General features: G+C 40.8%; 2 protein-coding genes across 3 annotated transcripts in view; one reads left to right on the forward strand and one right to left on the reverse strand.

The window, feature by feature from the left end:
- Positions 1–2807, forward strand: part of RIPOR2 (RHO family interacting cell polarization regulator 2) — a 69348-nt gene extending 66541 nt beyond the window's left edge. Inside the window, exon 22 of the mRNA XM_075022849.1 lies at positions 1065–2807. Within this exon, the coding sequence (XP_074878950.1) occupies positions 1065–1165 (101 nt within the window). The 3' untranslated portion in view covers positions 1166–2807. The remainder of the gene's footprint in view (positions 1–1064) is intronic.
- A 5888-nt stretch (positions 2808–8695) lies between these two features.
- On the reverse strand, positions 8696–14655 carry GMNN (geminin DNA replication inhibitor). Of its 2 annotated transcripts, none has more exons than XM_075022852.1 (7): positions 14572–14655; positions 14200–14263; positions 12270–12368; positions 11748–11883; positions 10977–11059; positions 10788–10898; positions 8696–9212 (listed from the first exon to the last, which is right to left on the reverse strand). In XM_075022852.1, the coding sequence occupies exons 2-7, from the start codon at positions 14254–14256 to the stop codon at positions 9009–9011; spliced, it is 690 nt and encodes a 229-aa protein (XP_074878953.1). In that variant the 5' UTR covers positions 14257–14263; positions 14572–14655; the 3' UTR covers positions 8696–9008. The 2 variants fall into 2 exon arrangements, with proteins under 2 accessions (XP_074878953.1, XP_074878952.1); XM_075022851.1 differs by having other exon boundaries at positions 8697–9212; positions 11748–11886.
- Positions 14656–16375: the final 1720 nt, after the last annotated feature.

Below are 16375 nucleotides of genomic sequence, written 5' to 3' on the forward strand. Positions count from 1 at the left end.
AAGTGTTTGTTTAATTTGAATTATCTCTATATGCTTATTTGGACAGATCCTAGCCTGCAAATCCTCCTTCACACAGTACCTCAGGCACCTTGCATTGACCCTCATTTGTCCTTGAGACAACAGATACCCTGTTCATTAACCTGTAATCTAGCTCTGTAGCAGGGTGTGACTGCAAGTGTGGCTGCACAGTTTCAGGGCACCAGTACTTCAGTGGCATATAAAAATTGCATTTTTCTGGCCTTTAGGCTAGGCATGAATTTCTGCTCCATGGGCGTGTGTCCATCTGTGATTTTAATTATGCAAACTCCTCAAACATACACTTCTTCATTCACCAGTTCAGCAGGAATTCACTCTGCTGCTGGACGTGTTATTGCTCAGGTTATAAAACAACTAGCCCGGGGACACTTTTAAAAACTCTGGGAGATTGTACTGGTGTTCTTCTCGATGACATACAGCGACCAATTTGGTTCCTAATGGTCAATTCAACACACTAGGCTCAATGCTGTCTGCAGGTACATATAGATGACGGTACCTAAGAGGAAAAGGTTTGAGACACACAAATAGTTAAATTTAGCAAATACACTGCTTTCTCTTTTTCAGCGTTATATAAGGAAAGATGTGGCTAGACTCACTTCTTTAAAGCACCAGGAGTGAGAAGTGAGTAAACTTTATATTGTCCAAAGTAGAAGTGGATAAACATCATCTGTCTCAAGTATATCCCAGCTGCAGCTGAGACCTTGACAAGCACCATAGGTCATTTAGTAAGGCAAGTGTACAGATACTGTCATCTAATCATACAAGCCACGTCTGCTTCTGTTTTGCTCTAGGTAGAACCAGCAAATTACATGAGACAATAAAAAAAAAATTTGAATATTCAGAGCATGCTTACATTTTTCCAGGTAATTTCTGAAGTTGCCTTCAACAAGATAAATTTTAAGATAAATTTTAAGAAAGGGAAGAAGATACTGGCAGATCAGTACTTTCTAACAGCAGAGAATCCAGTATTTTAAATGTTGTAGGGCAATGATATAATACATTATTATGCTTTAACATTTTGCATTCAGGGGAAGATGGGAGACTGGCATACGAACAGCTGGACAAATTTCCCCGGGAATTTGTTAAAGCTGGAAGCCGCCGTGGAACTGAAGCTGCCACAGCTTTTTAGGTGGAAAAGAACCTGCCTACATTTAACAGGCATTAAAGTAGGATGGAGCTGCGCTTCAGTGTGGGGAGCAGAAGGAAGACTTGGAAGAATTCTATGAGATTGTCCCAAAATGTAGCAATTTACAGACTTCTTAAGGAAAAGCAAAATCTAAAATCCAGCTTCAGGGTTCCTATTGGCTCTTCTTTGCAGCTTATGATGGAGCAGTTGGATGTTGAGGAACAATACTTTCTTGACTGATTCGTAACAAATAATGTAATTGCAGTTATTCAGCCTCAGCAAACTTCTGTGAGTTTTTAGAATTTGGCATCTTCATATATTTTACTGCGGATTACATTTACTTCCTTGAAGTTGTCGTGAAAGCTTGAGATGTGCGATAGTGTATCTAACAAGGACAAGCAGGAGGCCACCTGAGCAGGACTGCAAAGAAGCTTTCTCTTCAGCCCCAGGCTAAGCGTCTGCTGCCATGCAGTGTCCCCAGCAACGCTCCAGCGGCAGAGAACACCACTCGGCTTTCTCAATTTTGTCTCAGTAATAAAATACAGAGCAAGTTTCTTCAAGTTTTGCCTCCAGAAACAGCATGATGTAAACCCTGGGAGGTGTCACTTTGGTGACTCATTCTAAATGCCTCCGCTGGTCTTTTATTTCCTTTCTCTTGCCCTCCAGCAACAAGCCATCATTAATCCAGAGATTTGTGAGGGGGATCAAACAATCACGTAGGCTTCTGAAAACTAAATGAAAAGGTAAAGTGCATTTATTTATTCCGAGAAGAAGGAGTGAATACAGCTAATTGCACGAGTCCCCAAAGCCATTTGGTCCCCTAAGTTGCAGGCAGAATTAGATTTCATACACTCTAATTAGTGGATCATAGCTTCTATAGAATGATTTCAATATAAAGAACTAGAACAAACTGAAGTGGACCTCGGAGGCAGTAATAAACAGAGGGTGAAGTGAATGCATTTCCTTCCCCCCCTCACTGCAAGGATGAAAGACAGCAAGTGCTTCAAACTGTTGATTATGAGCCTTAAGTTAACAGAGGAGGTGAATAGAATTTAACAGAAGAGTGTTCCTGTACTGTGTTCATTATGCATGAAATGCTATTTAGATGTCAATTAAAGTATCCAAATTTGCATAGACTACATAGAAAAGATTGCAAACAATTCACATCAAAAGGAAGCCTTGTGCGCCAAACATTGGCAGGCAGGGGTCATTTTGTTTTGGGTTTTTTACTGTGAATGTTACAAAAATGTACATATCTGTATATTTATAAATATATATATTCTTCCTTTAATTAAAAGTACATTTTGTACAGTTCAAAATGCTTGTTTACTGAGGGATATAGACTCTTTTTGCAGAAGGTGAAATAACCATGTTATGGTTTTTATACCACACCTATCCCATCAGCTGAATTCTTCCAAGGTGTCCTTTTGTACTGACTTCTGCTTTTTTTTTTTAAATTTTTTTTTTTTGCTTTTAGTTTTGTGGCATTTGTACTCACCATATTTCCTATCACATTTAAGTTATAATAAAGATTATTTTTTAATTACTAAGCACATCAGTCCATATGTATAGTCACTCTTTCTATCAGCAGCCTCTCCACTGTGAGGCTCATACAACCTTCAAACATTATGCGAGTCAGCTCCCAGTACCGTAGGTGGCTCAGTAAAAGCCACCTACTTGCAGCTGGATTTTGGGCAAAATGTTAGGGAGTTGTTTAATCATATTAAGGGAAAAGGCTTCTAGGGAATATTTGTCTTTTCAAGCCTGGTCACCAGCACAAGACTTTATGACAGTCTCAAAACAGTTTAGCTAAATTAATGAAGTCATCTGCTAGATTTCTGACAGCATAGAAATAATTTCATATCACATAAACTTTGTTAAGACTTAGAAGAACATTTTACAAAAATATCTAAATTAGAGCAAGTAAACAATATACGTAGCAAGGACTACTGCCTGAGGGTGGACAGAAAACTGCAACTTCTAGTGCAGGGGGAGAAATGGTGCAATACTAACTTGTGTTTTAATATGCACAACTCCTGCATTTTCATCTTTCCGCTGGCCAAGGGGGGATAAGTGGCAAATTATTTTAGTAATTGAAATAAACACACAAACCACAAAAGTAGGAAAAGTAAAGAAAGGATGAAACTATAGTGAAAACGACTACTCTTAGTTGCACCTCTGTGAAGTGAACCAAAGCACATTTTTAAAAAGCCAGTTTTAAACTAAAATGCTATTTTGGAAGCAAGGGGAGGACTGTGCACTCTCAGTGTTCCTTCTCTCGTTGCTTCAATGTGCGTGTGCAGGCCCTTGCTCCCGTCCCAGAGCATCAATCAGCAAGAGGCATACGCTATTTAAAAAGCAGATGAGAATATTCTTATTGTTCCCATATCTGTCAAAAGCTCCTACGTGTAATACATACTGTCAAAAGCTTGCTTGTAGTTTGCGTATCACTGTGTGCAACACGACTTTGTTAAAGCAAAAGCTATGATGTCATCGGGTTGCAGGTGCCTCTTTCTGAGCTATTGCTTAGGAATGAGTGAAATAAGTTTACTTTCAACCAAGCACTAGTGCCTTACATTTCTAGCTACTCCCAGTTTAAGTCCAGAGCAAACCAGCTTTGCGTATCATTCAAGATACAAGGACTAGCAGAAAATATGCTGAAGAGGCTCCAGGACTGTTACCAAACTCTGGCTGATTTCGTCTTCCCTTTTGTGAAGACAGACTCGTCTCAGACAGAAGATGCTCCTTTTCCTCTTGCAAATATTCAGGCTTAGGGCACAGACCTGGGGAGCACAGAACTGCCTATGGAGCAGAGAGCCAAAGGTGCAGAGAGCACAGGGCTGCTCACATGTACAGGTACCATGCCAAATGGAGCTTATATCTACTTACTTTCATCTTATTGTAGTTTTAAATCCACCCTTTGAGAAGTTTATTAACCTAAAGCTGATCTGCCACACCATTATGACCATTAAAAACCATGTATTCAGCTCATACGAACCGGATAGGAGCAAATCCTGCTCTCAACAAAGTCAATGAGGAAATTCACAGGAATTTTAGTGGGAACAGTTAGACCAAATTTAGTACCTTTTGTGGTATTTGAGACTGACAAGCAGGAACCAGGCATATAGACGTATAGAGGCTAAATTTCACTTTAAGCATTTATACTGTTTTAGAAAACTAAGTAAAACAAACAATCACATTCTAACATGATTCATGACAACATATGAAAAAAAACCCCCACACTCAATTTAAGAACAAAACCAAGCAAAGTCCCATGAGTTTCTGCCCTCAGGGTAACAAAGCTTCCATAACGAGAAGGCAAATTAAAAGGAACAAACTATGTATTTGTCTCGTAACTTATGCATTTTTATGCTCGCAGAGCTGACAATGCTGCCCTTTCCTACCACGTTAATGCAAGAGCTCTCCTTTGTGTAGTAGGAAAAAACAGACGCACAGAGGTGAATGTAGCAAGACAGATGCTTACCGACTAGCAAAGAAGGAACCAGCAGGCAGTAATTACAAAACTTCTTTCTTAGGGCTGCAGCAGGTCGTTGACTCAAGCAAATTTCAAGGTGTGGGCCGCAGCAGCAAAGTATGTTAGGAAAAAGTTCCTGTACCAAAATAACTCGGCAGCAGTGCAGACTGAAGAAATAGGGAGCTTGCCAGGAAAAGCGTACTCGGGAAAGGAGTTTGCCTGGTGGTTTTGTTGGTGGCTTATTCTTACCTTAGGCTTTTCATGAGCTATGGTAGTTTTCACTACCACTGCCATGCTATTGTCTCTCTGCGTTCTGCTCAGTAGCTATAAACCTGTAGTGCCTTCACACTGCTACCGGTAAGACTCCTCCTCTACCCAGTATACCTTCAGAGAAGGTATCTACTATAGCTTTACCCTATGCTGCAGTCTGATATATACAGATTATTGCTGACTTTAAGCATTCAAAATTAGGAGTCAATACGACTGCCAGACTGTGTATCTCAAGTATGGAACCCTGCTTTGCTGATTTGCAATGGAATTATCCTGATGACAGGATCCACGGCACCTCCCTTCAAATGGCTGTGGTGCCCCCAGGGGTATGGCAGAGGTATGGTCATACCCAAGGGTTTCACCTTGAACACGGCCGTCCACGTTTCATTACAGGCGGTTTTTGGCAGATCGACAAAGCAGCAGCAAATTCAAGTTTCTCAGAACACCACTATCATTTGCTGAACTACTTTGTGTAGTTACAAGAATGGAAAGAGACATTAACAATACACAATAAACATTGCAATTCAGTCTCAAGAACAACAGAGCACTGGAAACACGCTGTCTTGGCAGATTTGCAAACCTTCTGCCCAAAATCTCAAATGCAGTCCTGAAAACAACCTCACACGGCCCTTAAGGAAAAGTAAACAGATATGCATCATGCTTCCTTGCAAAAATCAATGGCCAACTTCATTACTTATGCACAGGCTGCAACATCAGCTGCAACACACGACAATGCTGTAGGCCCTCACGTAAGCGATGCAATGCCAAACACCAAGTGAGTTTCAGTTGCCTTGCCAAGTAGTTATTATGGTCTAATTCACTTCTCCACACATTGTCTTAAATACAATGGGTGTTTACACCAAAATTGTTATTTTTGCTAAACCAATTAGAAGCTCTTCCTCACACAAACCATCCAGCCGCCCCCCAGTTTGCCTGCCTTTGCTAGTCCCTGCCACAGCTGTTCCTTCTTGAAACATCTGACACCTGCAAATGGCCTGTCTCCCCACACTTCAGTCTTACATATCTGAAATTCTGTCCTGTTAGGACACGCGCATTTTATGGGAGAACTGCTAGGACACAGTAGATGCATCCCACTCCTGAGCAGCCTTACAATACTTCACTGAAAGACGAGATTATGGCCATAGCCTCTGCAACGAAAAGGAGTCGGCATGCTGGTCAAGTTGGTGCACAAAAGCATTTATGACTTCTTGGAAAGAATCACATTATGCAGTTAGGTCCCAGAACTGGTAGTTTTATTCTGCTAGACAGAATGTTCTCTGTAATTTAGCTGGATATGAAATTTGCCTTTGGTGATGTTGATTTTCAGCTGTTACATAGCTATGTGCCAGTGGTAAATGAGCGTTTCCCTATATACGTAAACAAAAATAAAAGGTCAGATGATTGTAAGAGAACTAATTACACAAATCTCTGTATAATTTCTGCACATTTGACAAACCTTTCACACGTGCATACAAAGTTCATAGATTTACTATATAGTTCTACTGCATGCATGTTTTAAAAAACACTCAGGAATTTTCAGAACAATGAATGAAACTTGATCCTTTTAGATTACTTTTAAGCAGCAATTAATCCAGCATCATAAAACTTCTGACATTACTTTCATACATTAATATTTCTGATATAGTAGGCATAGGGAGATTGCTTGATCAAGGTCCAATACATCCATGACAGAGAGAGCATGTATATGGGTTTTATTACTATGCCACAAATCAGCTCTCATGCCTGGTCTTCTCCTGCAGCATGTTTTTTTCCAAGAGTTTATACAGCAAACTATCCTCTATGCTAATGAATTAAAAGTTAATAAAACCATAGTAGCCTTGGTTTGAAGACTTTACGTGCAAGTGTACATATTACTAAGTAGCATGTCTTTTTGATATAAAAAGTTCTTCTATTACAGGTGGGCCAAATGCTGCAATACATCCATCAGCCTATGTGAAGAACTTGCATGATTTATTTTGTACACAACCCATTTCAACAGAAGTAAGGATCCAGCTACTCAAGGGATTGTCTTGTCTGTTATTTAAATAAAATCAATCAAGAAAAAGCACAAGATTTAAATCAAATAACCATTCTTCTTTACCATCTTGATGAAAATAAGGAAGAGCCAGATGCAAATAATGTATGCAGATTCTAGATGTGTTGCTTTCTGGCAGTTCTTTGTTCTAACAGCAGCACCTGTATTATAGCAGTTCACAGAGTAGGAGGTAAAATGGTGGAAAAGAAGTTGCACTTGCTGTCTCAGTTGGATTGGTCTGCCTGGCCAGCTAACTATGCAACAGTGCTTTCTTCCCTTCTACAGTCTCTGCAAATGCAAAATACTCCTGATGTTTAAAAATAAAGCCACCTCAATAATGACTGTTAATATGAATAAACTAAACTGCACTGCATAAAGACTATTATAACAAGTTAAATTTTATGTGTTTCCTTATTTCCTATTGTTGAAGAACTACTTTGATGTGAAAATTGCTCAGAATCTGAGATAGGAGGTTTAAGTCACTTGACAGTATTATCTATTTCTTTTGATCAGAAAACAAAGGTTACTCTACAGAGCAGTTATCCAGCATCCAGTTGTTTGTTTTTTCTCAAACACAGCATCAGTACAAATTAAAGGACACACCTTTGTCACCATTTCTGCATTGTGATGGAAAGGATTATGTCTAAGCACCCTCTAGAGCACAAATTAGAAGGTATAATCTTTTGTTTACAAAGTTCCCAGGAAAATGTGATGCCTCACCTTCTGGTTACCAGATTCAAAGTGAAATGGAAGCCAGAAGGACCATTACTTCCTACAACAGTTGGGACATTCACAACTGATTTCAGTTGTGAAACATCTATTAAGTGACACCCACAGGGAGACAATAAGGTGGAAGGAATCTAAAGGTGCCAATCTGATGGCTCCACAGATGTAGTCACACACAGCCTGAAGCACCTGTTTTGGCAAAGCCTGATGGATCCATAAACCAGAATCCCTCCAATTATCTCCCCCTCATGAAAGCTGCTCAGCTTTAAGCTCTTCACAAGATACTGCAATGGCCACCATCTTTTAAAGCCTATACTTGGAAGACTTTGTTACAGAACTGCTGAGCTCACTCAGGTCTGGAAAACCTGTATTCGACTTATGCTCCCCTTCTACCTCAGTCACTTTCAACAGCAAGCATTTCCCCCCCCCACCATATGGATGCCAGATAAGGTGCTCAAAGTTTTTTTTTTTTAAAAAGTTCTTTTTATTTCTGTAAACCCTTCAGAACATCACTGTCTTGGTAAAAAGGTTCCTTATCTCTTGGTAAATACCAGAGCAGTACTTTGAAAACAGACCTTGAGTTCTTGAGTTTCCTTTCCAGAGTAGCTCTGCAGTGTAGGTTGCTTTATCTCAATCTAATTTTCAGTACAGCTGCAATCAGGAGCAAGAACACCCCGCCTTTTCTTTATAGGCCAATAAATGTATTTCTAAAATAGACTAATACTTTCTACTTACATAAGCTCTCATGTATACATCTTGGAAAAAGCTCTTTTAAAAGACAGAGGCAATTATTAAAAAAAAAACAACCCAAAACCACAACCCTGACTTTCATTACCCATTCTTGACATTCTGAACGTCACCAACAGCACACAAGTTTTGCCTCCCCTATCCACCAAACCCACTCCGTTCTCCAGAATTCTGGAAACCTAAGGAGTTAAAAACTGCCCAGGCACTCCCTACAAAATTTGAAAGCTTCCATCTACAGTAGTCACAATTGACTTAAACCTAGAACTAGCCATTCCCCACTCAAAACAAGAGGCTATTTTGGTAAGGCAAAGATTTATTTATCAATTTGCATATATCATGTCAGACCAACTGATAAGATATTTACACAACAGTTTGAAATACACAGTATTTGCATTTTATACAAGCAACTAAGAGCAGCCTGTAGTAAGTTTTCTATGCAGTATCCAGATACTCCCACTGCTACATAATTCCAGTTAAAAACCAACATCTGTAATGCTTCCACAAAAGTTTCTATACCTGAGAAGTTTTAGTATATCCTTTCAAGAGGAAGTCTGCAATTAAAAGCCACATACATAAGCCTATTTAAAAGGTTGTCATTCCAGTTGCAAGTCACTTGCTTCCTTTGAAGCAAGATCCAATATACTCTCCCTTAAGCCGCATGATACTTGTGATGGCCCTTCTTCAGGAATGCTGTCTGCATCATCTCCACAGTTAAGCTCTTCATTTTCTTGTTTGGATTCCTCTAGAGCCAGACTCTTCAGTGTCTCAAGATCATCAGGTGCTTGCCCAGTTAGCCTCTAGAAAGAAACAGAAGACAATGAACTTAATACTTTTTCTACTTAATTAGCCAGTGAAATAAGATTGTGCATATTGAATTAAGCAAACTAGTTATCTTCATTTGGAGGTTGTGGATATAATTAAAACACTCCTCAGTCACCAAAATCTTAGACACTTGAGTTCAACTCAAATTGCTACCTCTAACTCACAGACCACATCTGCTTTGTTGACTGCTAAGGCTTCCTTAGGTTCTTCAGTAGGACAGGTTTTATCTTAGGCAACCTAAAATATGGGAAACAGCTCCCAAGTTAAATATTACTGTAGTACTATATAGGTTTAATTTTAGAAAAGTCACTATATAACAGGTTAGGTTCATAATATTTAGTCAGATATAATGAAGCTACATTAAGTCAAGAAGACCCAGCAGTTTCTAGCACTTGACGATCAAACTAAAACTTCCTCACCTAACCTGATCTAAGGAAGAAAAACAGGACTGTAAAAGGCTACTTTTGAGACTTCTGGTTGTTTGATATATCACTTAAGGCTCATTAAAGCCTCAGAAGTAAGCAGCTTACAACTAATAAGTGAACTCAACTGTTGAGGAACTGCAGAGAGGTTTCCAACTACACTAGTTCTTTAAGTCCTTAAGTCATTTATTTTCTGCCTGTGGGCTTATCACTAACAAGAGCACACAAAAAAAATTCAAGTGTAGCAAATTAGTGGATTCTCTCAAGACTGTTCTAAATAATTGCACTAACTGAAAATTAACTTGATCAAGTTTACTTCTTGATTAACCAAGTTGTCTGCAATAATCTTCCATTTTGTTTCCACCTCCCCAGTCTAATCAGAGAATCAAAATATTCATCAGGCACACAGCTTCATATTCCAGTTGAGAGCTCAATCCCTACAAAACAAGCTAGCTGATAATTTTATTATCAAGGTTCCATGGCTATATACTTATCACAGCTTCAGAAACTGTTACAGACAATCCATTCCCAGTAGAAGAGTCATGGAATCACTGACACAACTACCTGTGCCCAAGGGATTATCAGAGGAAGCTGTTTTGAAATTTACAAGTTTGAACCCTACAGACTTTGTGCATTAGCCCCTTTTGGGCCTTGAAACTGGCAATTCCTCAGTGAAACCTTGACTTTAAAGAGCATAGGTGCTCCTTTCTCCCTCTCACTGTTCTACTTCCTGTCCCTGTTTCAAGTTTAGTTCCTCAAAGGACACAGCCAGTACAAACACTTCACATCATCTCAGAAAAGTGAAAATGAACACTTCCTTCCCTTGTCACAATATCTAAGATGCAAAGCCTGTTCTGTCAAGACAACAGGTTGAATCTCCCCCTCAGAAAACATCACTCTTAGTACTTCCTCATTATTCCTGTGGGTTCCAAGGTGGAAAAAACTCATCCCCTGGAAGGGGCTTTATGCCCCTGGATTAGAGCAATCCCACAGGAAACAAGTCAGACAGTAATTTAATTTTAAGACTTGTGTAAGCACACAAAACAGAAGTCATGATTCATTAAAAATACCTTTGCTGGTTTCTCACTTTTTCATTCTACAACATTAACTGAAAATTCCTTTACGTACCTCAATCATGCTGGTCATATAATGCACATGTTCAGCAAGTGACATTAGCTCTTCATTTTCCTCTTTTAGGCGGGCAATTTCACCATCTTTCTGTTCGATTTCTTTGTGCAACTGAGTTCAAATAACAAAATGTTAAAACAGGAAGACAATAGCCAGCAGTAAAGAAGTTAGTTATCTTTCACTAGCTACCTTTTCATTTTCTTGAAGCACTTCATACAGAGCCTTCCTCCTTTCTTCAGCCACTTCTTTCCAATACTGAGATGAAGGACTTCCTGAAGTAAGAAGCTACAGTAAGTCTGTGCCAAGACTGGATTCTTAAGATCACCTTAAGATATCCAACGTGTATACAAGTGTTCTATAAACTGTGATAAGAACTCACCCTATATAGAGTTTTCCCAGAGATTAGTTCTAAACTTACAACTAGAGACATAAGCTTATAGAAAACAGAGTTCCTACACTGTATTAATGGCTATACGGGTAGAGTGAAGAAGCTGCCTCAAGCATGGCAGCAGGCTTTGCAAGATGGTCACATCTGCAAATGTCAGTCTTAATGTGTACTTTGTGGAAGACAGAAGTCTTACTCCCAAGTCACTGTCCATATTGGGCTTAATGGTTCTGAGAAACTGCACACACAGCACACTATGCCAAAACAGGGCTTCATTTCAACTTAATTATTAGTCACTCAAAAGCTCATAGCCAAGGCAAAGTAACAAACTCCAGGACTTCTTAACACTGCTTGCACACAGTGGTTCTCAGCTACTGGTTAGGATAAACTCATTCTTAAACATCAGATATCTATACTGTATTTACTATAGAGGATAAGTATCATTAATTCCTGCTAAGCATTAAAAAAACCACAAAGCCCTTATCTAACTGACAAAGGAACCATGTTTCAAGTTATGTTCCAATGCCAGCATAGCACTTTAAGTGCAAGAAAACACTTCAGGAATTACCATATACCTTTTATCATGAGATCTACAGCTTGAATGACATCATTCATATTCCCATTTTCTTGCTCCTTGTCCACAGATGCCTCAGCTTTACAAGCCTTTGAGGTGAACTTGTTATTCCAGAGTTTCCTTTTGACTGAAGATTTCTTCTGCATAAAACACAAGCAGGTTTAACTTCAGAGCAACATTTCAGCTTTTTTAAAAATACATACTTGTAAGTCTGCTCACTCATGACTGCAAATAAGTCTTTATAAGCTCCACTTTCTTCACGTTATAGTTCTAGTTTGCAGACATCTTCCCTGATACCCGTAGGTTTAACAAAAGAAAAATCTCAAACATTTTCCTGAAGTTCTCAGAAATTCCTAGTTTTTAGTATTGTTTATTACTAAAACAATAGTAAGCTTAAGTTATGTCACACATCTGTTAGCAGACTATGTTTTTTCAAATATATTAGTTTTCAGTTAAAAGCTCAAAAGCATTTCACTACGAGTAGAAATAATTACACATCTACAGGTTACCTTTTAATTCATACCTCATTATGTCTGCCAACCAGGCAACCTGTTGCTGAAGGCTGAATCATTTTAAGAGTCCGTCTTGGGGCAGCACTGCATGTGGTGTCTGTGAGGTACTTCTGAAAACACAAATACGGCTTCAGATGATTGCCAGTCTTCTCCATATGAACTGAAACTTAGGAATTTGTCATGCTTCCATTAAGGTAACCCATGGTTCATCTTCTCAAGACAAAAGATGATACTTTAGACTATGTTAAGGCTTGTGTAAAGAACGGGATCTAGTTATTTGTAGCAGGGATGGATCTTAGTCACATGAAGTTATGTTCAGTCCCTCTTAGAAAACTCTTACACCCTTCATAAAGGAACCTGAACAGGTCTTACAGCAGAAATATTCTGACTAGATTTGAAGGCCAGTTACAGCGCAGTGACGCACATAAACTTTAGCTGAAGCTCTCAAAGTTATATTTTTGACAACAGCAGTATTAGATTTTGGTGGACAGAGACAAAAGTGACTGCAATTGCAAGGTCATATGGTAAAAAAATTACACACATCACTTCAGGCAGTACCTGGGTTTTGTTACCTGTGAACACACCCTCAAGTGGTGCTCATTTAAATAGATGCGTTGCTTCAATTATCCATTAAAATGGATCTAAAGCTTTCTTGCTTCGATCCAGACAGGCTATTGTTTTGTATAAACAGTATGTTTATCACCTTTCCTGTCATGCATAAGTACCCATTTACTGCATTAAACCTTTCTGATTGGGTTGGTTACACTGCCACCATGGGATAGCAAACAGTGGCAGACAACCAAGGAAGAATAGCCAGAATACAATGCCACACCAGCGTGAGAAAGTTACCGATTCACACTGTACTTCACATGACCAGAGTTCGCCTTCCCACGGTAGTTTCTGCCACCAATTATCCTACTGTTGAACTAAAGGACAAACACTAACTGCTGTGGGAACAAGAATCACTCTGTGTGTCAGACACTGCTTGCTGCTATTAAAGGCTAGAGTTAAGTATACTCTGCCAAGAAATTATTGACTAATACTCGAGTTAACCCACTGAAAGCGCAAAAAGCCACACTGAGGAATTTATACCCTAGAGCCACTATAGGACAAGATTACCATGTATATAAGTCAGACTTATCAATTGGCAATTTTCATTAATACCAGAAATTTTCATCACAATCACTATGCCTCATGATAAAGGGCTACTAGCCTCTATTTTATATGGTATTTGTACAATTCCGGTTAGAGCCTACATTAAATGGTTTAACAAAAGTCTTGTAACAAGACTGGAATAGGTATAAACTGTAGTAACTTCTTACCAGTCACCTCCTAAAAACTTAACTCCTTTACACATTCCCACAAATTCCAAGGCAACTATGGTTCACGGGGGTGGCTGTAGAAACAGAACTGCCTACATGAATACTTCAGTTAAACCATGCTCAAGACAGATTTAACTCTTAGCAAGTTCATCCCTATAAAGGGCAGGCTACAGAACCTACTCTACAACCCCTTAGTAGCCAGACTAATTCAGTAATCAAACTAAGGCAGGCAGCCAGCACATCAAAAAAAAGTGTCACATGGAAAGACAGCAAGCTCAGTGTCAAAGTAAAACAGACTTGCTGAGCAGTAAGAAAAAAAGTAGTCATAAGCACATATGCCCAAGCAGGACAGGTTGTTCCCAAGCCACGCTACCTGCCAGGAGGTTACTCAAGCCAACAGGACATAAGCCAGGTGGAAGCACATTGCAACAGATCCCTTCGTATTCCGTCAGTGGATGTGAAACTTGTGTCAGACAGAGGGACCATTTCCTAGAGAACTGAGCGCAAGCCTCGCAACAAAGCAAATTCTGCGCTTGAGATACCCTTGATAAATTTCATCTTCTATTTTCTGTCCCTTATCGGCTCCCATATTCTAGTTTTAAGACTTTAAAGGCTATACCTGCAAAGATCCTGATGATTTCTCCGCGTTCAGTTTCTGTCTCATCTTGGAATTCATAGGATCACTGCAAAAAAAAGGTAAAAAAAGATAACAACAGCCGGCTGCAACTGAAGATCACGCTCACTCCTGACAGAATATTGCAATTTCAGTTTATCGACTTCTAGAACAGTGGTGGTGGCGGGGGGGGGGGTGTGTGTGGTGGTATCTACCACACACGCACACCCAAGATGGCGGGGGGGTGGGGGGTAGCACCCTCCCGCTCCCGGCAGCGCGCGCCCGCAGCGCCCCTCCCCGTTCGCCGGCGCGGCCAATGGGGAAGCGAGGCAGGAGCCCGCCAAGACCCAAACGCGCGAGCCACCGCCCCCCACTCACCTCCAGCCGCTGCCGTTCGCCTCCCGCCAGCGCGCGCACCCAGCCAGCCCCCTCCGACCCGCCCGCCCTGCGGCTATAAGGAGCGCGGAGGGTGGGAGGGGGCGCGGTCACGTGATCCGCCGGCCGCTCTCCCAGCCAATCGCAGGGCCTCGCCTCTGCCACCCCGCCGGCGGAGCCACGCCCCGAGGGCCGCTGGCGGGAGGACGGGGGCCTGAGGGGAGGGGAGGGGAGGGGAGGGCGGCCTGAGGGGGCTGTGGGGGGGCCTTGGGGGCCTGAGGGGTCCGAGACCCGCAGGAGGTAGGGCAGAGTAAGTGCTTCTGTAGGTGGTCCGGGGAGAGCTTTTCATCTTGAGGGAGGTGAGAGGAAAACTCAAAGACTACAGCACTGGGATATGAGACACCTCAGCCGTGAACTTACCCATCCGGGCCCTGCCAGTTGCCTCGGGGGGGGTGGGGGGGGCACAGGCCTGTGTGGTGCACTCTGCTCCGTGGCTGGCGTCATCGGAACGGAAGCTGTAGGAAATGAAACACCTGAGCATTGCCTGGGGCTCATCTTGGCTATGTTGTGTTGGAAGTCTGCTGCTTCCACATTCAAAATCTCCCTGGAGCTTGAAACTAGGTACAAAGTGTCTCTGGCCGCTTCCTCAATGCCATTATATGTTGTAGTTTATAAAGACGTTGTACCAAACCACATTTAATCACGTATCCACTTTATTGTTATTACTCCTATCTATATACAGTGCAGTCTGCAAAACTGGGGAAGAAAACTAACACGCTTAAGCCACAAAGCCTGATACACAACAATTTTACATATGATATAGACTGCAACTCACCATTAATTATGCATAAGGTATGCTGTTAAGTTTGTTAGAGGCCACTTTACAATTATGTTCCTGCACATATTTTTATGTTTATCTTTTATTTATGCAAATGGTGTCTTCTGTGGACTTGTGAGTAAATGTTTGTAGAGTTAAGGACACATTCCTTGCAATAAAGGTCTCAGCTAGCTTAGAGCAGCTATCAGCATTTATTCCAGGCAACATGATGGAGCTATTAGAAATTAGGATAATTACAGAAAGAAGTATTTATTTACTGTGCCCATCTGTCAGTTTTCTGTTTGGAAATAAACTGTATGGCGCTTATGAGAATGTCTTAAGGGGAATGTCATGGTCTGATGAAAGAAAGAAAGGCAGAACATAAAAAATGATGAATTAGGAAATCTTTAAACAAGGATAAGGAAATAAAGCTGATCTCTCTTGCATGAACTTGTTGGGAGTCATGGGAGAATGGGTCTCCCATTGACCCATTTAAACTTTCATTGTCCACAATATCCTTTGCCAAGTACTTCTACAGCTCAAATAGCCATTGTCTGAAGAACCCCCTCCTTTTCTTTTTTTGTTTTGAACCCCATTCTGATAGCTTAATTTGACAGCCCCAGCCCTTGCACAGGAAGAGACAGATTACCCTCCAGTTCTCTCTTCCAAGTCTACTTAGCCATCCCTTACATGAAAGCTGTTCCATCTTTCTGCTCTTTTGCGAACTGTATGCTGTTTTGTTTGCCTTTTTAACCACTGCTGAACATCGGGCTGAGATTCTTGTGGAAATGTCTGTCATAAGTCTGAGATCTGAGTCAAGGGCACCCTCAGTAAGTTTGCAGACGACACCAAGTTGGGAGGCAGGGTCGATCTGCTCGAGGGTAGGAAGGTTCTACAGAGGGATCTGGACAGGCTGGGTCGATGAGCTGAGGCCAATTGTATGAGGTTCAACGAGGTTCAGTGCTGTCGGGTCCTGCACTTGGGTCACAA

The sequence above is a fragment of the Buteo buteo genome, chromosome 3 (genome assembly GCF_964188355.1).
Source record: "Buteo buteo chromosome 3, bButBut1.hap1.1, whole genome shotgun sequence".
Classification (NCBI taxonomy): Eukaryota; Metazoa; Chordata; class Aves; order Accipitriformes; family Accipitridae; genus Buteo; species Buteo buteo.

Excerpts from the sequence above, each read along its gene's own strand:
- GMNN (XM_075022851.1), bottom strand. The coding sequence starts at position 14,256 with ATGAATTCCAAGATGAGACAGAAACTGAACGCGGAGAAATCATCAGGA. Across the intron at positions 12,369-14,199 it reads AATCATCAGGATCTTTGCAG|AAGTACCTCACAGACACCAC; the intron begins GTATAGCCTTTA and ends TTGTGTTTTCAG. Across the intron at positions 9,213-10,787 it reads ATATGACCAGCATGATTGAG|AGGCTAACTGGGCAAGCACC; the intron begins GTACGTAAAGGA and ends GTTTCTTTCTAG.